This window comes from Ptychodera flava, chromosome 5 (genome assembly GCF_041260155.1).
Source record: "Ptychodera flava strain L36383 chromosome 5, AS_Pfla_20210202, whole genome shotgun sequence".
Taxonomy (NCBI): Eukaryota; Metazoa; Hemichordata; class Enteropneusta; family Ptychoderidae; genus Ptychodera; species Ptychodera flava.
In genome coordinates this window covers 4,997,163-5,019,720 of record NC_091932.1, presented here as the reverse complement: position 1 = coordinate 5,019,720, position 22,558 = coordinate 4,997,163, and the positions used below count along the sequence as shown (strand labels likewise).

Genomic DNA, 22,558 nt, shown 5'->3' with positions numbered 1-22,558 from the left:
GATAGTTTCTCATGATCTCAAGAAAAGATCTCATGAGCACAAGAAAAGATCTAGAGAGCACAAGAAAAGATCTTGTGATCACGAGAAACTATCCCATGATCACAAGATATTTTCTTATGCGCACGAGATAATTTAGTGTGCTCTCAACATAGTACAGTGGCGACGTACATAGTCGGAACGCACCATATTGAACTTCTCTATGTGGGGGTATGGAACGAAGAAAATCAAATTTATATCGCAACATTCTGCATTTGATACCACGGAGATTTTTCGCTAAGGGTCTGTCTACCTATGTTCCCTGTGTCGTAAAAAAAGGAAATATGGAAGATATTGACGCACACTATTGGGCGGTACAGACTTTTTCACGTACATTTGTAGCAATTGTCAAACTTTTTAAGGCACAGATTTTAATAGCGAGGTTTGCATTGTAAAAATATATTCAAATTTTTCTCACATACCACAATGTATAGAGAATCAACATCTTTGGTGAAATTCCAAAATCAAATTTCTTGCACTCACATGAACTTGTAATTGCTCTAGTCTAATAAAGTACACTAATATCCATAATCAAGAGTGCATAAATACACAGATTTACCTAGTTTTGTATTGAAAAAAATTATTTGTAGTTTCTTCATAGACCAACATGTATAGTGAATCAACATCTCGATGAAATTCCGAACTCAAACTTCTTGCTCACACATGCACCGGTAACTATTCTAGTCTGATCAAGTACATTAATATCAATAATCAAGCTACATCAATACACAGATTTAGCTAGTTTTGTATTGGAAAAAAAATATTCATGGCTACCTCATAGAGGATAGTGAATCAACATTTCGGTGAAATTCCAAAATCAAATTTCTTGCTCACAAATGCGCCGGTAACTACCAAAGTCTGATCAAGTACGTTAATATCAATAATAAAGAGTCTATAAATACACAGATTTAGCTAGTTTTGTATTTAAAAGAAATTAATCATAGCTTCTTATATACTACTCATAGATTATGTATGGAGGACCAAGCAACATTTCAGTGAAATTCCAAAGTCATTTTTTTCCATAACTCCATAAAAACCTTTGTAAAATTTGATCCCCCTTCCAATCATTAATTGTAATGATGGTCAACACTGATAAGGTCAACACATTAATGCATAACGCAGTGGTTTATGGACTAACAGCAGTGTATGGTCAAGTGATCGGATGTAGCAATTAAAGTGTTATGTGATAGAGAAGAGAAGACCGTTTATATAATATAATACTTTGATGCAGTTATTTATTGAAGTATCACAGATATCATCAAAAAGGATGCATAAATTTCGAGCTTCTCCCAAAAGTATAATGTGCTCGGTTATGTTCAGTGTGCTATAAGACTTACATTGCCACTTGGTTGCCGAATTTGAAAACGTAGTATTTATTGCACTGACGATATTCTGTCCTGTATCGACAAGAACGTTTATTTCATACTGTAGGTACTTACGACAGTTGCGTTTTCATGTCCTGGATGCCTGGTGTAATTTCATCCGATCGTCAGTATGAGAAATATCTGTCATTTCACATTCATCGCTGTGCCATCTTTACTGTTGTCAGCCATGGCTTTAGCTTTTGCGGTTGGCCCTATATTTACTATGAGTCAGGGGCCATAGCATATTTATAAACTCTCTTAGCATCGTCATTTATAAAATACCTGCGATTTGTAGATAATGCTTGAAAATTGTTGTTCATATTGTTCCCTCTGTTTGTGACTTTTAATAAGAGAGCATATTATTATGTACCAGCTCAGTTTACTTTCTGGTCCACGCCTTACCCGCATATCCTATTTTAACATAGAAATCGAGTAAACCATGAAGTCCTAAGTATACAGGGTTGCCGAACTATAATTAGTCATCAAGGACGTGACTTTGTATAATATGTAAGTGGAAAACAAAGCTATTCATGAAAAACTACATACATCTGGTAAAAACCTAACAGTGTGAGCTGAAATTAGAATAGAAACAAATTTCCACCGCACGGCTTCAGATTTTCCTTTTCTGTTCCATAATAACCATTAACCACTATTTCCATATTTAATTGAAATTGTGATTTTCTTGTTCATCTGTATTCGGGCTTTGTCACGCGCATATAATTTACTAATCTTTGCCTTCAAAAGTCTTATTGTGAACGAAAAAAAAATGTTCATAATGAAAGGCACAGAATTTGACTACCTGCAGTGCAACACGACTTGTGTATGTGTGGAACTTTATCCGTCTTTCTGATTCAATCAGTTCACGTCTTGTTGTTCATCAAAGTAACATCTCCAAATCTTATGTTGCTTAATATTAACATTCACAAAGGAAATGACTAAAGGTGACCTAATTTGGGCCATAGTACAGGTCAGTGTCCGGTAAAACGCTTGATACAGCTGCATCGCTAAGTCGTATGCACGTAGAAGATGGATCGTTCGCCAGAGGTTGTTAGATTATCACAGTTACCAGAGTACGTTACACTCAACATTTGCAGACAGGGGTATCTGAGCATGACAAGAGTTAATCATCGTGGTTACAAACACGTTTTTATGGCGAAAATTTTCCCAATTGCAGTCAAAACGACGAACAAACACTTATCTAATATAAAGGTTCACCATCAAAGACATCCTCAGTAGACTCCTACGATTAGGCCTATGTGAACATTGCAAAAATACAATCACGATGTTGACATTCTATTATTCATCGTTCTGACGTTTACCGAGAGAGTTCAAATAGCAGCCATCAAGACACCGTCCCGTTAAAAATTATGCCGATCTGGAGAAAGTTGTTATTGCAATGGCAACACTGCTTCGAATATGAACTTTGGATAACATGGGCAAGGAAAGCCTGTACAAAGTGAATCCTTGCTTAAGTGGCATACGCCGGAAGCAGCCGGTAACGTGACACTAAAATATCAAAAGGACAACAAATTATATCAAAATTTTCCACGTTTGCTTGGCGGATTTGCAAAACGAATTGTCTAAAGTGCGAATGTTCAAATATCATGATATTATTACAAATATTGTTGATCTTGAAAGCGTTATATTGCAATATTGTACAGCTCCTGGCGTATGTACACCTCTTTTCCAACGGATTATGATTTTTGGCCAAAGAACATCATGCAATAGCAACACGAGTCTAATGACAACTCGACCCTGACTAAGCTATGATAAGACGTAACCCAGGGAGGCGGTAATGGAATGAAATATGATTCTGTGTATGTGAAGTGCACTGCAAAGAGTACTCCTTGGTGTGTTTTTATTATGGGTCCATAAAAACTCTTTAGTTTTCACCGCAGTTACAAGTCAATGAAACTTTTGAGGCAAGTTTTGGAACAACTTTACAAACCGATTACACAAGTGTGATAATATTAAGATCAATTTCAGTGTCCATTATTACCCGGTTTTTACAGTAAATTATGGCGGGATTTCAATGCCTACAATGGCCAACTTCGGATATTAATCTGATAAGGTTTCAACGTTAAAAGAAATGATCCTCTTAGTACAGCGGCTTAATGAGGCCGCAAGAGTATTTTTGTTTAGTTCATACCTGTAATTATTTTATTTTATACCTGTAATTTTTATTTTATACCTGTAATTTTTTTTACCTGTAATTTTTATTTCATGCCTTTTATTTTAATTTCTGCCTACAATATGTATTTCATACCTATAATATTGTATTCCATACCTGTCTGTATTATTTCATGTCACTCTGTAGATTTTATTTCATGCCTGTAATTTTTGTCATTCCTGTATTTTTGAGCTTTGTGACCTTTGAACGTACCAGAACTGATCGCTGTCAGCCTCGGTCAAAAGCCTACTTTCACCTCAAATATGACATTGTTGAAGTCAAAAATGCCCTCAGAATGAATGGTATTTTATTCACCTCACGCTTAAAACGCTTGCTTTCCGTACTGTGATACATAATCGATGGCTGCCACAAGTCCGATATTATATAAGCTGTCGTCATCACCCCTTTTTCAGCAACTTTTCCTGTGCAGGCATAGAGTGAGTCGATTCCGAGTGTGTTTGGGTAGTGATAGAGAAAGAGATACTTGTTGAATTCAAGAATGATAATTTTTGGGCGAAAGGTCGGCTTTAGACCCAGGATGATGGCGATCAGTACTTCAGGTACTTGTGGCTGTTGTGGGTTCAAAGGTCACAAAAATGAAAAAAAAAACGTTCGAGATGCAAAAGATGTTTTTGATAATCTATTGCCAGGGAAACGTGATCAGATATTACAGGTGCTTTCGGCTGATACATCGACAGTGAAATTGCCATTTTCTCGTTGTTCCTCGATCGATGTTTGCGGATAATAACGATTCCTGTGCTGATGTTGTGAAATCGTAGGCAGCTCCTGGGAATGTATATGTAATGCGGTATCATACAGTGTCGAGTACGTGTACCAAGGAATATGAAAATGTATTTTGGTGACAAGTCGATCTAAACGGCGGCTGAAGAATGATGCATAAAGCTTGTTCGTTCAAACGCTTCATTGAACTTTTAATCACCAGATTTGGTCCAACTGAAACTCTGGATGACGTCAAATGTTATAACAAAAGTATATATATATATATATATATATATATATATATATATATATATATATATATATATATATATTCATGTTTCAGTCAGGAAGACGTATGTAAATGAGCAGTCAGAGCGTACCTGCAATATTCCTACAAATACGGAAGGTTTAGGAAGTACTGGTGGTTCTCATTACAAATCAAATACAGTCACCGGACTGAATACATCTATCTACGAATAATGCCACCGGCCAGGCTAAAATCGGCTAGTCCATTGAATCAAAATTGCAGTCATTTACAGTTTTGATTGAACTAATCTGGCTTTTACTTATGTATCATGAGTTAAAGTGATAAGTTTGAATCAGCGTTAGGAGGTGTCTTTCTACTTGCTGGGAAGTCCCTGAACAGAAAACACTGGTACTGTTTACGTATCAAGTGAGAGTAAAAGTATTACGGCTTTAAGATAAAACGCGCCTCGAAAGTGAAAGACTGAAACTTTTGCTCAAACTTTCCTCAGTGACACTTTCAACCCTTCTGTCACGGAATAAAGAACAAGCTCAATAGTCACAGCGCAATTTTTGTACTACAGAAATAAGTAACCTTAAATTTACCTATATTTAAACTTTAAAATTGCCACCATCTCTGTTTTAACTATATGGCGAAAAATAGAATTTTCCATTTGCGAAACAACTATGACGGCAAAAAGATTTTTCCTGTCTGAGAGCTTTAAAATGAGCCCCACGACTTGTAGATCAGAGGAGAATTGTAGGAGTTTGAAAGTCCCCGATGCGCATTCTACGTTAAGTGTGTTATTGTGAAAAAATCCTAAAAGCAGAGCTGTAGGAAAGCATCCACATTAGACAATTTAAAAAACCATCTCTACGAATGTCACTGAAAATTACATTCAAGCAAAATATGTACATAAATTATTCTTTGGTTTTTAAAGAACTAACCAACTACAATACGCACAATGGTTTTTTACGGTGAAATTTGCTTTGACAGATCTACTGTTATTCAATGGTCAGCTCGAACAATTACTTTAACCCGTGAAATGTAGCGTTTTCCATTTTAGGCTTTGTACAGACGGTGACAATAATCACCTTCAGTTCCGACCAGCGTCTACAGTAGTCCGATAGGAAACTGCAAATAGTCAGCGCTGTGTGAATACAACCATACCTGCAATATTCACATTTGCACAACAATAGGAGAACTTCAAACAATAAATGTGTAGGATGGTTTTATGAGTACATGTTTTACGATAGCATATAAATATCAGACTTCAGCAAAACATTTTAACCACTGCAGTTTGAGAAAAGTCAAAAAGTGAATCTTACAATTCGATCACCATGCGTAGCCAAGTTATTTTCATGATATTGGCATCAATTCAGGTAAGTATTTAAAAAGACGTAACCTTTACTTTGGCATTCAACGTTCTGATGAAAGATTTGCAGATAGGCATAGTAATTAATTAGCAAAATGAATAATCGTTTGAAAAGACACTTTTGCGATTACGTTTGTGGAGAGCAAATGATTCATTGGTAGGCCGGAACGCGCCATTCATTTCTAGCTTTATTAAAATGCTATTATTCAGGCAATTTCTTACGTGGTTTTAAGGTTATTCATAAAGATCAAACTTTATTTTACAATGCTTTTACATTTATTTTACTAGGTTTTGTATTAATTAGGCACCGTTGACCAGTGATTAGGGTAACGGACTCACTATCAAAGGATGGTGAATTCGAGACCTGGTTCAAGTCCTGGTAGGTCCAGAGTGTGAACTCACTGTCGGCAGACGATGAGTTCCAAACTTTAACTCTGTGCTGTGCCCCTGAGCAAGGCACTTAACTCCTCTGGGTACCTCATCCTGTAATAGGGCTAACGCACGCCTAGGTAATACACTGATGGACTGATATATTATTAACGCGGTTTATTTTCTTTGATCAAAAAATTATCTTCAATCATTTGATTCAACAGTCTTACAAATTTTGTATAACTTTTGTCTTGGTTCAAAAACTTGATGACACATTCGGACATTTTATGATTGCGTTAGTATGCGCCAAATGATATAAGAATTTGAATTTTAATGGTTATCTTAAAAAAGTAGAATTAAAATATTTTTTCAAATATTAACACATTATATAATGTCAATGTACTTGTTCAAAAATAAATACAATGGAATGATACAGATTTATTACAATTTACCCGGATGTGATCTCGTAGATGGTGGAAATCTCGTAAGTAAATAACCTTTTTTGTAGGTCACTGCAAATGTGAAAATAAAAACAGAAAAACAGCTGTTGTGATTCTCGGAATCGACAAATTTTAAGCTATACCTATGCTATGCTTACTTTGAAAAGTAGTTGCGACATCCGGTATATGGTATTAATTTTGAGGCGACAACCCCCTCTTTCCTAGATTGATTGATTTATTTCTCGTCTTTCATATGTCCATATACAACAAGGCAGAGACAAGTAATAAGTAAAGCCAATAGCAGGCAATTCATGTGTGTTTTCACTGTATAATATTAAGAATGTTTACAGTTGCGCAATTACCGAAGTATTACCTGTATTTTACATAATAATCATACAGGACACGATATTTCACTTATTCGATAAATATTTAGCCGAAACCGAAGAACCCGGTGAGCACATGTAAATATTCCGTTTTTCTGTGTATTTTAAATATGAAGAACAGTCATATTTCGTGGCTTTTCAGGAAATGTACATTAAAATTTAGTCGTAATACTGATGATTCGTTAGGATTGCTTTTACTGGCCAGATTCATTTCCTTTGAAATACTTGTGTCAAAGTATCATGAGATAAGCATTTTTATACATTTTGAATTTTCATCACTTTTCTCCCATGATTATTAAGTGGTTGGCTTATTTTCACGAAACGAAATTTTGAAACAAGCAAAAGTGAATGATAAAATGCTTAGTTTACATCATGATTACATGACTATATGGGTATTTCTTAAGGAGTGTTACCTTACCATTTTGCACAAATTAGCATCATCATATATTTCCACTCGTAAGTATAGGTATTCTTCTATACAAGCTGCTGTCTTACACACGTACGCATACTCACAGTTCTGAAAGTGCAGGCAGGTGGCAGGGTTTTTTTCCATTTTCTTCAGTTCTCAACTTTTTCGCGATTGAGTACTTAAAGATTATTAACCAAAAGGTGAATCTTGGTAACATTTTCAATTTCTGTATATTTATAGAGATAGTTAGTGAGCATTTCTCGTAGTCTTATAGTTGTGGTAGGACTCTTGTCTACATTTTCAGCCGTGAATCGAATTAAATATGCGATAATAAGAGAGAGACTCGTTATGAAAAAAGGCACCAACAGCTTAAATATAAAGAATCTTTTTCACCTAAGCACACATGAATGTAATTCCCTAAGACACAGACGACCGGAAGATCAGCGAACAGCTAATTCAGGTAAAATTTTTATTCGATTTGAAAAATAGTATACTGTCGATTTGATTTTGAACTCAATATTGGTAAATACCATAGAATTATCATGAGTACATAAAAATTAAATCACGTTAAACTTTGGATTCTAATCACACCTTTGCCATTTTATTTGTCAATTGCCAACGCCGTCTTTATCTCTTTTACAGATTTTGCCTGTCTTGGTAAGATCAGGTGAGTGCACGACGATCTACCAGCCCTCAACCAGATGGTATTTAATTTAAATTGAATGTATTGGGCTCGATTTCTTTTCCAGCAATATTTAATTCGTTGAATGATTTTAACAGAGACCATAGCCAGTTGTTAATGATTTTGTCAAGTGTTATAATGAAAGTTCTCAAATCAAATTTGACCAAGACCAAACTCATGTATATTTCTTCTAAAAAGGTCAAATTCCATCCGAGCGCACATTCATAGACACAGCTTGTATAGTGTTTGTCGTTGAATACGGGTATCTCGGTTCTATTTTGGTAGATAGGCTTTGATGGGAAAGAAATGCAAATTGGGCCTATATGCAGTAAAACTGACAACGAATTTTGTGTCAATTCGGTGTTTACAAATCCCCGCTACCACTTCCTTACATATTTTTTACTCATCGCCGTACCAGCAAACAAAAAAGGATGTTCAAAGCTTTGAACATCTATATTGTTTGCTGGTACGGCGATTTCAAAGGCTGGACCTAAAATAGGAGAAACATAGAATATGCATTTTATTAAACATCTGTTTCAATATTTCTGTAAACAACAGACAAGCATTCTCACTCAATATGAAACAATACTCTACAAGGATGGCCATTCAATCGTGAAGCCGTAATAAAAGAATTGTCAGAACACGATGAGTCATAAAATCTACAAATTATCGCCCCCGCAGTGCCAGTACTCTTGTTTTTGAAAACCAATATAGCAAAGATTTGTCAATTGGATGATAAATGCCGAGTCAATTCAACTCGATTCTTTGTGCACTATTTCACCAAAATTCAATCAGGTTAATTTCTGTTATGTCTCAACTGTCAATCATATATGGGAAAACAACGCTAATATTGTATTGAATTTTGTCATACTGTAACACACAATTCGTTTGAAATAATACATTGACCTCGCAGTTTTAAGAAGATCAGTTACCCATCGGTCACATCACGAGTATGTTTTAGCATCCTTTGCTTTTTACATCAGACACCATGTTTGTATGTGTAGCGCAACCAAAACTCTAACAATTTATGGAAATACCTCAATACCTCATAGAAGCTCATCGCTTATCGCTCAAGTTCAAGAAGCATAATAAGTTTGATATAGGAGCATAGCGAGGTTAATGTGCTCAATTCACAAAGTGGAATTTCTTCTTACTTAGAAAGTTTTATATGATCGTGAGATTTTGGGAGATTTCAACAGTCATTACTATGCATATTAACGATTTAATCAACTATATTTGACGTAGTGCTTTTTGCTGATTATATTCGAAGTAATTTTATTTTGTTGAGCATTTTGAAAAGCACGAGGAGATTTAATATATGGGTACAAATTTCGTTATTGTATTTCTACTCTGAAATGACATTTTATAAGTATCCTGCTAAGTGGCCCTCCACGAGTGGTTAGTTCCTAAACTTCTTCTGGAACTTACTTGTCATCATTAGATGTGTGTTGAAAGCCGCATTAACATCGTACTTGCATGAGTCCGAATTAGCCGTATTGCCCTCAGCGTAATCTCTTTTTTGTTGGCAAGAGTGTTACAATCTCTACGATTAACTATAACCACAGAAGTGTAATAATCTAATATTCTCTTAAGTTTTCTGAAATTTTCAAATGAAATATTTTTTTCACTTGCATTTGGATGACATTAACAACTACTTCATTTAATAGTAACTATATTGTCACGTTCTTAAATCATAATATATATATATATATATATATATATATATATATATATATATATATATATATATATATATATATATATATGATCTATAGAAATGTAACTCTTATTAAATTCTTCCATCAAAGATGATTGTGAAATAGAATATGGCTACCGTAGACCTGGCAACGACTTGAACAATGGGAACAAAAACAATAAAGATAGCGCAGAGGAGTGCTGTGAAGATTGCAAAGATACTGAGGGATGCGTCGCTTGGACACTGACACCAAAGAAGAAATGCTGGTTGAAACACACCATTGGCGAAAAGCGATCTCAATGTGGCTATAAAACTGGCACAGTCACACGTAGGTATAAAATTATTCAACTTTTTCAAAGGTTTTACTCGAATTTCCGTTGTGCGTAAAAACTTGCAGTGTAAAAATTACACCATGTGTGAAGGAATTTAGATATATAGTTATTGCTTCTCGGTTCCGATCCGAGTCCCTCGTACAAAACTATTTTCTTCAAACAACGAATACAAATCATTATATATTGGACTTTTAATAACATGCCATGCTTTATAAATACTGTTTTGTGTAGAGACCAAACGGAATTAACATTTTACCATGTTCAATGTCAATGTCATCCCGGAGAAGGGCCGTGAACATTGTAACAAGACATGAATTCCTTCAAATTTTCGAGTGTCAAGCCAATTACTCTTTTTTACGCACTTTTTGCTGATCATCAATCGCTAGACTGTTCAAGAACGTTAACTTCGAATGTCTGCTGTAACTGTGCATGAGAAATGTTTCAAAGAATTGATGTATTTCATTTGTTGGAGCTTTCTCCAAAGAAAATGTAAGGCATATCAAAAACACACACATAACGGCAGCTGGATAGACTTGGTACTGAATCTTTCCGATATGAATATAAAATAGTCTTTCAAGGTGTTTATGTCCATGACATTAGTCCAAGTATGAATTATTTTTTCACAATCTGCCCTCAAAAGCAACGTGAGATACCGACTGTCTTTGTTTGCTGATGCAACAATTACTAAAGTAACAACAATAATTTACTTCACTAACATATGGCAATGTTGAACAACCAATAACCAATGGTATAAAAGAATTGTTGCAACATGTTCAAAAGAAGGGACAACCACAGTCATCGTTAACATCGAAATACCATTTCATGAACTTTAAGGACCACCTTGTGAAATCGAAGAAGACCATCGCAGACCGGGTAACGACCTGAATAACGGTAATCAAAACATCAAAGCTAGTGCTGAAGAATGCTGTGAAGATTGCAAACATACTGACAGATGCGTTGCTTGGACCCTAACTCCACAGAATGCATGTTGGTTGAAACACACTATCATTGACGCGCAGGCAGACGATGGCTACCAAACTGGCACAATTTCACGTAAGATATATGTGACATTTTGGAATTTTATGATTTAACCCGATTCGCAAAGTCATTTTCGATTTACATAGACACCAGCATTTTCTAACTAACTACCGCACTCAATATATATATTTCTATATATACTCTCAGGGTATTGCTGTTGCAAAGAAACAGTGTATCTTATTGTCGTTTCAAATCCGTGACAAAACGCGGCCAATCTGTTTACCGGAACGAAATTTCAATAAAGGAATTCGAAAATAGATTTTTTGTTGATTTTCATGCTAAGCTAAAATCTGTCGTATATTGAAACATACCCTATTTCTTTTTTCTATTTTCAATATCAATTTACCATTTCGAAATAAGCATTATGGTGCTACTGCGTGGCAGAAAGCGGCCAATCGCCCTGTCCAGTTTATTATCAGGCTGGCGTAAATTGAAAATAGAAAATGCAGGCTATTTCCTATTTTCAATTGAGTGCAGACATGCGCAATTACATGTAGTGACGCCAACCCAGACAGCAAAGGGAGTCCGACGTAATTAAATAATGATTACATTGTGACAAAAATGTATCAAAATTATCCCGCGAATTGAAAAGATTTTGACGTCAAGATACACTGACCCTTGTGGTATGTGCTGGCGTAATTAGCTCGAAACGAGAGAAGGCAGATCAAAAATGTCATCCCCTATTCTAACTTGAATGACTAGGGCGCGTGATGTTTACCCCTCAATTGCCCGCCAAACTAAATTTAGTACAGGCATTGCATGCGCGAAAAGTAATAATATCGCTATACAATAAAAATTGACCCAAAATAGGACACTCTTGAAACGAAACAACGTTTCGTTAAGGGCGACATTTTTTATTTTTGTGTTTCTCATCTCCCGACCGACCGTAAATTTCAGCTCCGACATGAAAATAAAAAAAAAAAACTTTTTTATTTGCGCCGCCTCTGAGGCGATCATCCTCAGCTTGCAACAGCACCACCATCATCACTAGTGAGATTGCGGCGACTCAAACTGAAAGGACAGAGAGCACAGAACACTGAGTAGACAAGAAATTGCAGTGACTGAATGGACAGAATATTGAACTGAAACAAATACAGGGTTTTATTTGGTTCTTGTTTTTATTTATTGCGACCGCCAGCCCTGCCCGAGTATTCCTCTGGAGATGAGAAACAAAAAAATCAAAAGGGTCACCTTAAGTTTGTTGAGACTGTCGGCAGTCGTTTGCGCCATTTCGTCGCTGCAGTTGCGCTGGATTCGGCTGAGTCAAAGTCTTCGGTATTTGCAGGCATTCCCCCGGTGGCGTCACTCTCAGAGAGCATGGGCAGCCATGCTCATTCCACAAAATTTCAAAATACCCCTAATCTTTGATTTTTCAACAAAAACGACCCCCTTATTTTGAGAAATACGGGAGAAAATACGACCAAAATTACCCCCTTACTTACAAAATCCAGGAGAGGGAGACGTAATGTTAGAGTAAGGTCAATGCTGAATCATTGTTTTCACATATATTAACACATCAGAGCCTGAAAGAAACTGTCAACTTTGGAACAGGAATGTCAAACCCATAAAATTCATTAGATTTTGAATTACCAGATCAAAGCATAGAAAACGCACAATGAAACTTTTGGTGAAGTTTGAGTGTCTGATAGGTATTTCCTGGGATATTTCAAACTTTTCTTAAGCCAGGTTTTTGTAAAAGTACGCCTTTTTTCTCGATTTCACGGACCCGTGATAGGGAATAAAAATACTCCGCTCCCCGTGATTTTAGGACCACGCATGGATACCCATTTCCCCCGACAGTGACACCACCGGGGGCATTCCTGACTCGCGCCTTCGGCGCTACGCTTGCGGCCCCAGTCCCGGGCCCCATCCCAACCCCGTATGTACGAGAAACAATATCAATAATAGAAAAGAAAAGGCACAAGGGACTGTCGATAGTCTAAGTTTTGTTTGCCCTGTCCCAACCAGGCCCTGACAACAGGTGGGCGCTTTGACAAATTGTACCCAGAAGGAAACATCTCTCCCAGGCATTTGTTTGGTTTGATAGATTTATTGACTCGTACATGGCAGACCATTTTGGCATACTCGATGCTTTTTTATAAACCCAGAACGCGGTCTTGGCACTCACAGGAAAAACTGGGTACCTATGCTTGTTACGCAAAATTTCAAAACACTCCTTACTTTGATCTTGGGTTTTCAAGAAAAAAGACACCCTTATAAAGTGCGAAATATAGAAGAAATATGAACCAGCAAAAAAGTACCTAATTAATCAAGAGACAGTGAAATAATTGCAGATACAGTTACAACCATGTCAATGACCAATGACATCGTCTTGACACATCAGTGTAATCATTGTTATTTTCTGACAGCTGACCACCACTATTACAGTCTGGGGCAACATATGACAACTTTTGGGAAAAGAGTGTTCATGATGATGCCCTTATTACAATAGTCACATTTTCACCTTAGCGCTGAAATGGTTGTTCGTGTAAGAACATTGTTTACCAGATTTCAAAGTGTTATTCTAATCCTTTCATGGATAAACCTTTGCAAAAAGTACGTGTTTTCACGGGCCTAGATGATGAACAAAAAACTCCCGCTTTTCCATGATTTTGAGAACAAGCTTGGGTATCCAAATTTCCATTAGAGTACCAAAATCAGGTTTATAACCCCTTTGTGAAGAACAAATCTGGCACCAAATACGAATCCACTTCCGGGCTGATGATTCGATGAATGTAATATACAGTCACAGTCCTTCCGAGGGGCTGTTTTACAGTGTAACAATTACCGTGCGACGCACCGTCTCTCTGACGTCTGCTTTAGCGACGCAGCATGCCACTGCGCATGTGTGCACCAAATTGGAAATAGGAAATAGCCTGTATTTCCTATTTTCAATTTACGTAGGGCTGCTGGGTGAACAAGGCTTCGCGTTGGCCGCAATCTGTCATCCGGACTTAACATTATGCTTATTTCGAAATCATACGCTTATATTAGAAATAGGAAATAGAAATATGAGTATATTTCAATATTCAATAGATTTTAGCGTACAAGACAAATCAACAAAAAATCTATTTTCTAATTTCTATATTAAAATTTCGTTGTGGTAAACAGATTGGCCGCGTTTTGTCACGGATTGTTTCAACATCGCCCGTTTATTGCCAGAAAATCATTTTTGAATTTCGGAAAACTAAGCTGATAAAAAGTTTTCTCAAACCAAGAGCTTTAAAATGAACCCCCAGAAGTGGTAAATCAGAAAAGAATTGTAAACGTTTCAGGGTCCAAATTTGTGTCTCCGAGGTGCGTTCTACCTTAAGAAATCAAGTACAATACATACCAATTCTTTACCCGTTCACCCAATTCCCTGTAAGCAAGTTCAGATTCAGGTTGATAATGATAGGTTGGGAACAAACCATGGCTGTGAAAGGGGTTATGACTGATCTGGAAGCATAAATCATCAGCCTTAAATTGATTTACCTCTGGTTATGGTTTTACGCAAAATCTAGCGTATCTATTCCTGCATCATCGTATGTAACCATTCCGTTACAGTAAAACGAGTGGATAGGATAGGGTATATGAAAAAGTTTATTGATCGTAAATTAGCATAGGCATCTTAGTTATCTAAATGTTTGGTGTTTTTTCAAATATTTTAAGGTCCAAATTGTGAAATCGAAGAAAACTATCGCAGACCAGGCAATGATCTGAACAACGGTAATAAAAACAAGAAAAAGAATGCTAAGAAGTGTTGTGCACATTGCAAACGAACTGAAGGATGTGTTGCTTGGACGTTCACTCCACAGAAGAAATGCTGGTTGAAACACACAGTTGGTGACAAAGTGGCGGAAGATGGCTACAAAACCGGCACAGTTTAGGTAAGAAACCATACTGTCCAGTTGTCTTTGTGAGGTATAACATTGGTTGATAGTTTACGCATATATTTCTGATCCAACATCTATATGTTTGTCCTTCAATGTTTGTTAGTAATCATACTGAACTTGTTATCTAAGGATAAAAGATACCGAATAATGTGGCAAAATTTTTATTGCATTTTTGCTCAGCTATGTAGTACATCTAATGTGTGAGGTGAACGTTATGTCAGTAATCCATTATTTTTCTACGGGGTGTCCCTCAACACACAGCACCTTCATGGTATAATGTTAAAAGCATTCGTTTATACGATTATCTTAAACTGCATTACATAAAACAAAATAGTCTGGTGCCGAAACCCTGATATTTGTTCGAACCCAAAAATTTCGGCCCCACAATGGTTCTCGGTGGTTTCTGTATCTTCAAAGCCTACTGAATCAGGATCTGCATGATGCCACCCTGGCATCCTTGGCCATTTTTATATATACAAGATGGCCGCCACGATGGCCGCCAAAACATGAAAATGGTAATATCTCAGCTCTATGAAATGTTATCAAAGTGATTTTGGTGTCATTTGCCAGGTAAACAGAGTCAAGGAATTCATTTTTTTTCATTGCTCAACATGTGCAACTCTTAATTTGCATAAAAATCCAAGATAGCTGCCAAAATCACCTCCAAAACAGGTAAAATGCCATATCTCAGCTCCTTGAGAAGCTGTTGGAGTCATTGTGGTCTCCCTTGCCAAGTAAATGGGGTTAAGGAACTCATATCTTTCATTGCCTTATATGTACAACCCTTAATTTGCATAAAAGCCAAGATGGCTGCCAAAACGACATCCAAAAACAGGTAAAATATCATATCTCAGCTCAATGAGAAGCTGTTGGAGTCATTTTGGACTCCTTTGCCAGGTATATTGGGTCAAGCAATTCATATCTTTCATTGGCTGACATGTACAACCCTTAATTTGCATACAAATTTGCAGAAAAATCCAAATACCTGTTTCAGTGTGTAAGGAGTCATATCTCAGTACACTATGCCACTGATTTTGGTGTCTTTGGTATGTTTTACGTGTCAAAACTTGGTATCTTTTATTATATTGGCTATAAAATCAACCATGAAAATCTGCAATTGATGCTTACAATCCAAGATGGCTGCTAAGCTTGTTTCCGCAACATATATCAAGGTATATCTTAGCTGAAATTGCATCCTAGAGATTAATACATTAAGGGTTCAAGGCTGAAGGATAAGTTTCTTTCGTTATATTAAATGTAAAGTATTTCATTGAAAGCCAAAATGACCACCTAATATCAACTATGGCCACACAAATGGATGTAACAAAAATATTGAGTCGTATCTTAACCCACTAAGCATTCTTGAGACCTTTTTTGTTGTGTTTGGTCAGGTTTTATTGGTCGCAGGGTTTTCATTGCTTGTTTTCTGCACTTGAAAAATCTTACTTCTAATGGAGGGATTTAATCCCGCATTGTAGCTATAATGGTTCCCTAAAACATCACACCGTATTTTAATATATCCAGCATCTTTGACACAAGGTTGTATGTGTTTGGGTCCGTCTGAGAGGTCATGGATAACACATTTCCACTCATATAAATTGTCAAACCATCCATTTACATGAATTATATTATTCTTTTTTGACAGTATAGAGACTTTCATGTTATCCCTCTGAAGTTCTACCCTTAGCTTCGCAACCGTCATGCTGCAAATAATTTTATAGTTTCTGCAATACGGTCATCCGTAGGGGCATCAAGAACACCAATGTTTGCGCTTGACACCCATCAAAAGCACATTGAACAGTTTATTTGCAGTACAATTACGTATACCCAATATTTAATTGGATTGTTGTTGTTTTTATAATTAATCATATATACACCTTCCAAAAGCAATCTTTTTCACTAGTTCTAATCCACTTACTGACATAAAAGTTCTATACTGATGTGTATGTGCATTTTTCCTTGTGTCTCGGGATGAAACCAACAGTACATTGCAGACTAACCTGTACTGTTTTGATGACTTGTACAAGCTTTTATTGGACCATGAAAAGAAACATACCAACAACCAAAAATGTATGCAGACAAAGAGCTACAACTGCTAGGTGCCCATGTTTGTCTTGTTATGGTGCAGTGGGCTACATGCTAGCCATTTGAGCCGCAACACACTAAAGCAGCTTCTAAAAATAACGAGTATAACAACTTGCACACACACACATATAACTTAGACAAGAAAAAATGAAAAAAGTAAACTATTGATGAACATGTAATATACGCATATAGATACTCAGATTTATACATATATATCTCTTTTTTAATACTCGTTTGTTGTTGATTTTGCAAAACCCTTATTGTACTTTATATTCAAGATCCCAATTGGGATACGACTTCAATAAAGGCTTACTTTACTTCACTTAACTTTATATATATAAAAAGGAACGGTATAGTGAACAAAGATCCAAGATGTCAAACGGATTTCGTGACTTTGGCTGGCTGTAAAATGAATCAGTCAAATCGCTTTTCACTTTAACTTTTAGTCAAGGCTAACCAGCTCCTTCAGATGTGCATACATTCATTCCTAATGGATGTACAGGTGACCCTCCATATTCCACAGGAGTTACAGGCGCTCTTTAACTCAACTGGCAGTGACATTTGTATTTTCTGGCAGTGTAGTATAGCAAGCAACTACCAATATAAATGGCCCTGCTAATAACAAAAAGCGATGAAGATGATGTTGTGCCAGAATCATACCGAATCTCACAGTTCGGGTCGAAAACTTGTAAATGAGTATTTTGGTACATTGTTACAGATAAGTATTATAAAACGTGCCACCATATGATAAATGGTACCTAAACAGTTCATGTAATGGGAAAGGTGTGTTCCTCGATACCTAAAATGCGGCCAAAGATTAAGAATCAATCTCAAAGATGATCAATGATAATGTTAAGGCTACACGCCTGTTTTGCGACTCTATTTAGGGCATCGATGATGTTTTGACTTCACTTTTAATATATGTTGGATTGTACAGTTTATATGGAAATTGACCTTTCAAATGTATCAAAAGACACAAAAGTTGGTCTTATGAGCTACTCAGTAAATAGAGACATGATGTAATATTTTGACGCCATTATTAGCAGTATCAGATAAATTCCCTGTTTTGTAATGTTCTTGGAAGTTTTTTCAGGTCAGATAACATACTGGCGATTCAAATTCTGCAACTGGATAAAACATGACCATACTCATTAAAATAGGTCTTAAGAATGCTTGATTGGTAAAGATGAAACTCACACCTTACTAATATTGGTGTTTGTAATGCAATTAAACCGCTCAAAGTGTTCTGAATCGTGTCAAACGCAAGAAGTTCGTATTTCTGCTGCCGAAAAATGACATTATAGCAGAAACTAGAGACTTGTTTGCAGCATGACGGTTGTAAAGCTTAAGGAACATTGTCTAACGGATGACATTAAAACTGGTTGTCAAAAGTGGCAAAAGACAAGTATCTTCATTGTCAAATCAGAAAACCATGCCTGCAATGAATAAAGGTATTCATAGAAGGCCTCTGCTACACCGACTTGCGGTCATCTGAGTGACTAAGTTGGTGCAAAGATAAACAAGACAGATGACTAAGGTTGGCTCAAAGATGACCAAACAAGTCACTTTTATGCAAGTGAGAATGAATTCTCGGCAAATTCGCCTTGAATAATTGAAGCTCATTTATTGCGGTTGATTGGCAAATGCTAAAATGACCATTGATGTTGTATGGAAAGATACAGTTCATTATCATTTAATTTAAATGGATGGTTTGACAATTTATGTGGATGGAAATGTCAATTCTATGACCTCCCAAACAGACCAAAACACAAACAACTTTGTGTCAAAGATGCTGGATCAATTAAGATACGGTGTAATGTTTTACGAAACCATTATAGCGGCAATGTAGGATAAAATCCTTTCGTGATAAGTAAGATTTTTCCAGTTCAGAAATACAAGCAATGAAAACACTGTGGCCAATAAAGCCTGACCAAACACAATAAAATAGATCACAAGAATGCTTGGTGGATGAAGATACGACTCAATGTTTTTATGGCATCCATTTGTGTGGCCATAGTTGATATTGGGTGGTCATTTTGGCTTTCAATGAAATACTTTACATTTAATATAACGAAAGAAACTTATTCTTCAGCAGTGAACCCTTACTGTATTAGTCTCTAGTATGCAATGTCAGCTAAGATATACCTTGATATATGTTGTGGACACAAGCTGAAAAACTATCTTGGGTTGTAAGCATCAATTGCAGATTGTCATGGTTGATTTTATAGCAAATATAACAAAAGACTCGTAGAAATGCCGAAAGACATCAAAATCAATGGCATAGTGTATTGAGATATGACTCCTTACACACTGAAACAGGTATTTGGATTTTTCTGCAAATTTGTATGCAAATTAAGGGTTGTACATGTCAGCCAATGAAAGATATGAATTGTTTGACCCAATATACCTGGCAAAGGAGTCCAAAATGACTCCAACAGCTTCTCATCGAGCTGAGATATGATATTTTACCTGTTTTTTGGATGTCGTTTTGGCAGCCATCTTGGCTTTTTATGCAAATTAAGGGTTGTACATATAAGGCACTGAAAGATATGATTTTCTTAACCCCATTTACTTGGCAAAGGAGACCACAATGACTCCAACAGCTTCTCATGGACCTGAGATATGGCATTTTACCTGTTTTGGAGGTGATTTTGGCAGCCATCTTTGATTTTATGCATATTAAGAGTTCCACATGTTGGGCAATGAAAGAAATGAATTCCTTGACCCTGTTTACCTGGCAAATGACACAAAAACCACTTTGATAACATTTCATAGAGCTGAGATATTACCATTTACATGTTTTGGCGGCCATCTTGGCAGCCATTTTGAATATATTAAAATGGCCAAGGATGCCAGGGTGGCATCATGCAGATCCTGATTCAGTAGGCTTTGAAGATACAGAAACCACCGAGCACCATTGTGGGGCCGAACTTTTTGGGTTTTGTGTTTCGGCACCAGACTAAAACTCTCTAGAAGAAGGTCGGCTGTTGTCTCTTCACTTAATCTGATTACTTTTGCCTTCCATTTCTTTCAGAGACATCATCTGAAACTATTTACTGAGAACATTTTTTAAAACGTTTAAAAGCCAAAAAGATGCTAGCCTTGTGTACGCTTTCTGATGCAAGAGATCAAATTTGCTTAGCTGATATGAGCATTGCGATCCGAAAATGTTGTTATTTATTTTCATTCGAACTGACGTTTGGAGTGTGATACAGGGAAATGAACAGAACATGTGTCTTAACAGAACTGACAGGGTCTGTTTTTCATTGCATTTCAGAACATCTGTAATGGACTTCATAAAAGCAAACAAAGGAGGTGGAATACAAGTGTCCTATATCCTGTATCTATTCACTAAATATTAAATTTGCAAATACTATGCATTCTGAATGCATGCAATTCTGAAAATCTGCTTACACAGCAGATAGTTGCAGACTTCATTGAAAATAAAATGATCGGCTATTTGCTCTCTTACTCACAAGGAACTGTTTTCGTCTGCTCATTTGCCTCGCCTACCCCATCGAAATGAGAGAATGTAAGGTAATAAAGGGTTGTAGTAAACAATTAAAGGTATACTGTCACCTGTTCCAATTTTGCCACAGTTACCATGGAAATAGAAAATCTAACCAATCACTGATTTTAAGCGGGTGGCCGCTTTTTTAAAACAGCGCCTTAACATGGGCATTTTGAATACCAAGGAATGCCCCTTTGACCATATATGGGCAAATTTAGATTACAGGTGACTGTATACCTTTAACTGATCACAAATTAAAGTCCTAATTACCAACGGTAAACTGGTCTTTTTGTTCTCGCAAAGAAGCATTTTGAATAGATCTCGTGGTTATCTTAGATATTTATGAAAACCAGTATGGCCGCCAAACTGCGTGACCCATGCATTTATATGCCTTTAGCAAACTGGAAATTAACCACACTAAGGATGATAAGAGCGAAGTTTCATTTAAATCTTTATATTTAAGTTGTTTGAGAACACTGGAAACTAGTATTATTTTTGCGTTACATTACAAACGCTGAAAATAATGAGGAGTTTAAGTGATAACCACACAGTGTCACACAGATGCAAAACCAAAAGGCTTGTACATTTGTTTATGGCATGCACAGTAATAAACGATATCGCGACGTTCGCATTTGTGCGGTTGCAAAACTTCACTGATTTTGTTAACTTTCATCCAAGGTACAAAACACAATCGAATAGCAATCTACACTTGGAAGGCAAACAAAGTTTTTATTTCGACGCCACTAGTACAAAAATCTCAATTTTATCTCTTCAATAAACAGGCGATTGGTTAAAAATAGAAACGTTCCACTTCCATGTTACTTGAACGGTCGTATTTTGGTTGTGATAATTGTCTATCCTGACAATGATCGTATCAAAGAAGACAAATCAGTACGAATAGTAGTGACAACATCCATGCAATATAACGACAGTTTATCCGACTCCCTATGCAGACAGCGAGAAAAATTCTGACAATCGTTAATTAACCCCTGTCACCGTCAAAAATGTTTACGTGCAAATATAATGCAACCCAAGCGGCAATGCGCTTGGAGTGCCTGGAAAAAGTCAACGGAACGGGCCAATTTTGCACGTCATATACACCTGCGTTTGTAAGCTATGTAGTTTAGTCGTACAGTAAGTTTAAAATTTCGGTATATCAGAGGACGCGAAGACCAATACCTTTGACGCGGAGCACAACTTTAAAGGTATACTGTCACCTGTTCCAATTCTGCCACAGTTACCATGGAAAGAGAAAATCTAACCAATCACAGATTCTAAGCGGGTGGCCGCTTTTTAAAACCAGCGCCCTCGAATGGGCGTTTTGAATACCAAGGGACGCCCCTTTTGACTATATAAGGGCATATTAAGATATTAGGTGACTGTATAACTTTAACTTTTGGTATTATTGGACGCTATTTGACCTTTGACCTCAAAACATCTTTACGTTAATGTAGGCAAAAAAGAGCGATGACTTTCAATTTTTAACAAAAAATATACTTCTTACACTGATATGCAGATAAGAATGGACAGTGAAATTGATCTAAATGTTGCCACACTTGTGTAAATGGCTTGTAAAGTTGTTCCAAAACTTACCTCAGAAGTTGCACTGACTTGTTATAACTGCGGTGACCCATAATAAACAAATACACACCAGGGAGTACACTTTGCAGTGCACTTCACATACACAAAGTCATATTACATTCCTTATATACCCCAGCTTACATACACAGCCAAGTCAGAGTCTAGTTGTCATTAGACTATTGTTGCCTTTACATTGTATGAAGTTCTCTGGCAAATAAATCATGATCTACAAGAAATATGTACATACG

General features: G+C 36.5%; 1 protein-coding gene across 1 annotated transcript; it reads left to right on the top strand.

The window, feature by feature from the left end:
- The first annotated feature begins 5,776 nt into the window (after positions 1-5,776).
- LOC139132814 (uncharacterized) lies at positions 5,777-20,696 on the top strand. The gene is made up of 6 exons (XM_070699074.1): positions 5,777-5,916; positions 8,153-8,177; positions 10,001-10,216; positions 11,055-11,273; positions 14,910-15,127; positions 20,496-20,696. The coding sequence occupies exons 1-5, from the start codon at positions 5,875-5,877 to the stop codon at positions 15,125-15,127; spliced, it is 720 nt and encodes a 239-aa protein (XP_070555175.1). The 5' UTR covers positions 5,777-5,874; the 3' UTR covers positions 20,496-20,696.
- Positions 20,697-22,558: the final 1,862 nt, after the last annotated feature.

Coding starts and splice junctions, on each gene's coding strand:
- LOC139132814 (XM_070699074.1), top strand. CDS start 5,875: ATGCGTAGCCAAGTTATTTTCATGATATTGGCATCAATTCAG. Junction 5,917..8,152: donor TGATATTGGCATCAATTCAG/GTAAGTATTTAA, acceptor TCTCTTTTACAG/ATTTTGCCTGTCTTGGTAAG. Junction 10,217..11,054: donor TAAAACTGGCACAGTCACAC/GTAGGTATAAAA, acceptor ATGAACTTTAAG/GACCACCTTGTGAAATCGAA.